General features: G+C 36.7%; 1 protein-coding gene across 1 annotated transcript; it reads left to right on the top strand.

Moving 5' to 3' along the window:
• The first annotated feature begins 369 nt into the window (after nucleotides 1–369).
• Nucleotides 370–1,494, top strand: LOC109884398 (trace amine-associated receptor 13c-like). Its single transcript, XM_031806048.1, has one exon. It carries the CDS (start codon nucleotides 427–429, stop codon nucleotides 1,387–1,389), a length of 963 nt encoding a protein of 320 aa, XP_031661908.1. The 5' UTR covers nucleotides 370–426; the 3' UTR covers nucleotides 1,390–1,494.
• Nucleotides 1,495–2,124: the final 630 nt, after the last annotated feature.

The raw sequence follows: 2,124 nt of genomic DNA, 5'->3' as shown, positions 1-2,124 counted from the left end.
CCCATTAAAATACTCAGTTGAGGAAATGCACCTTTTCTCTCATCTCTAACTATCAGTCAGGCTGAAGGACAGGCTAGGTGGGCACAGCAACATCCAATCCTGTCATACGTTACATCATGCTTTCACAAATGATTTGTTTATCCAACCATTTGTTAATTTGTGTGTTCACTTGTGTATGTTTTGTTGTTGGTGGTGGTGATGTGTGTGTGTGTGTGTGTGTGTGTGTGTGTGTGTGTGTGTGTGTGTGTGTGTGTGTGTGTGTGTGTGTGTGTGTGTGCAGAGAGACTCCAGGGAGGGGAGTTTCTGTCAGTAACTCGGGGATAAATAGAGAGGCAGAGCTCAGAGTTTCTCAGAAGGTGGACCTGACAGGGTCACACACAGGACCAAGCAGGAGCAGGACCTCATCATTTTGACCTTTTGTTACAAATGGAGAAACATGAAGATGTTCAATACTGTTTTCAGGACAGAAACTCTTCTTGCAGAAAGGCTTTTCTATCGACATCTATCTACATAACACTGTACATCTTCTTCTCATTGATTTCAGCAGTTACAGTATTTTTGAACCTACTGGTGATTATCTCCATCTCTCACTTCAAGCAGCTCCACACTCCAACCAACCTGCTCATCCTCTCTCTGGCTGCGTCAGATCTCCTGGTGGGACTGATTGTGATACCAGTAACGACTGTCGCAATAATGGAATCATGCTGGGGTTTGGGGGAATATTTCTGTGTGTTTTTTGGCTACATTACTTCTTTATGTACTTCTTTATCTCTGGGCAATTTGGTCTTGATATCTATTGACCGCTATGTTGCTGTGTGTGATCCCTTATTGTACCACTCTAAAATAAGAATAACAAGAATGATGTGTTGTATATCCATTACCTGGTGTTGTTGTATCATATACCGTGCTGCTAATGTACAGTTTTTTGTAAGAATACAGGTACCAAGTAGGTGTTTGAAAGAATGTACTACTGTTGAAGGGTCAGTCTGGGTTAATATCACTGACATTGTAATTACAATGGTTGTCCCGTGCTCTGTTATTATAACACTTTATGTGAAAATCTTTGTGGTGGCCAGATCACAGGCCAGAAAGGTATTTTCAAAAGAGGCTCCCAGTGTGTCTGGTGTTAAAACTGTACAAGCAAATAAGTCTGAGAGAAAAACAGCAAAAACTCTGTCTATTGTTGTTTTCAACTATTTCATTTGTTGGATTCCATTTCTATTCGTTTTCGTATTTTCTTCTATTTTAAGCAATAAATTTATAGCATATTTCATCCATTTTATGGGACTTGTTAATTCCTTAATTAATCCAATCATTTATGCTTTCCTTTATCCATGGTTCAAAGTGACAGCAAAATGTATTTTATCTCTCAATTTAAAGCATTCATAGTTCATGTTTTTATTCCCTAGTTTGACAAACATAAGTTTGATATAGTTTTGTTATACAATTGTTGCAAGTATTTATTTCATGTAGCAATACACTGACATGACTTATCTCAGTGTTTTCATCATTGTGACATGTGGTGTTGATACAGAATAATTTGGCTGGATTGGATTGGAATGACTTGGAGTCGGCATAAGAAGGAATAAGCTTATTTAATGAAATACATTGTAGTGATTTAGGGTTGTATATTCCAAATACCAAAGTCTGTGGTTGTTCCATGTGATTTAATGATAAATAGTTTTTAAGTATTCTAATAGTACATTTTGAGGACGTCATGAGTCTTTCTATATGTTGTTCAACATCTCCCTCTAGTGGCTCAATTGTGGCACAACGCCTTCAACAAGTGTAGTAATAAATAAGTAAATGTACAATATGCATGATGTCAGATAACATCCAAGTCTATCTCAATGGTGTATTGTGTAAGTAGTTGATGGTCAAATTTAAGAATATGCAATTATGGATAAAACTTTATAATAACATTCAGTAATAAAACATGTGTAAGGAATTTACAGTTAGTTCACCATTTATTAATCATTACTCTCAAATGTGTTAAATGTTAGTCAGGTAGGTATTCTATTCTCAAATGTGTAAAATACTAGTATATGCATTAATGATTATGCACAACAGTGCAGGAGACCACAGCAGACACTTCAACATCAACGTACTGGTTATGAACAATAC

Source organism: Oncorhynchus kisutch, linkage group LG26 (assembly GCF_002021735.2).
Source record: "Oncorhynchus kisutch isolate 150728-3 linkage group LG26, Okis_V2, whole genome shotgun sequence".
NCBI lineage: Eukaryota > Metazoa > Chordata > Actinopteri > Salmoniformes > Salmonidae > Oncorhynchus > Oncorhynchus kisutch.
The sequence above is the reverse complement of the archived record's forward strand: the minus strand, read 5'-3'. Positions and strand labels throughout refer to the sequence as shown.

Excerpts from the sequence above, each read along its gene's own strand:
- LOC109884398 (XM_031806048.1), top strand. The coding sequence starts at position 427 with ATGGAGAAACATGAAGATGTTCAATACTGTTTTCAGGACAGAAACTCT.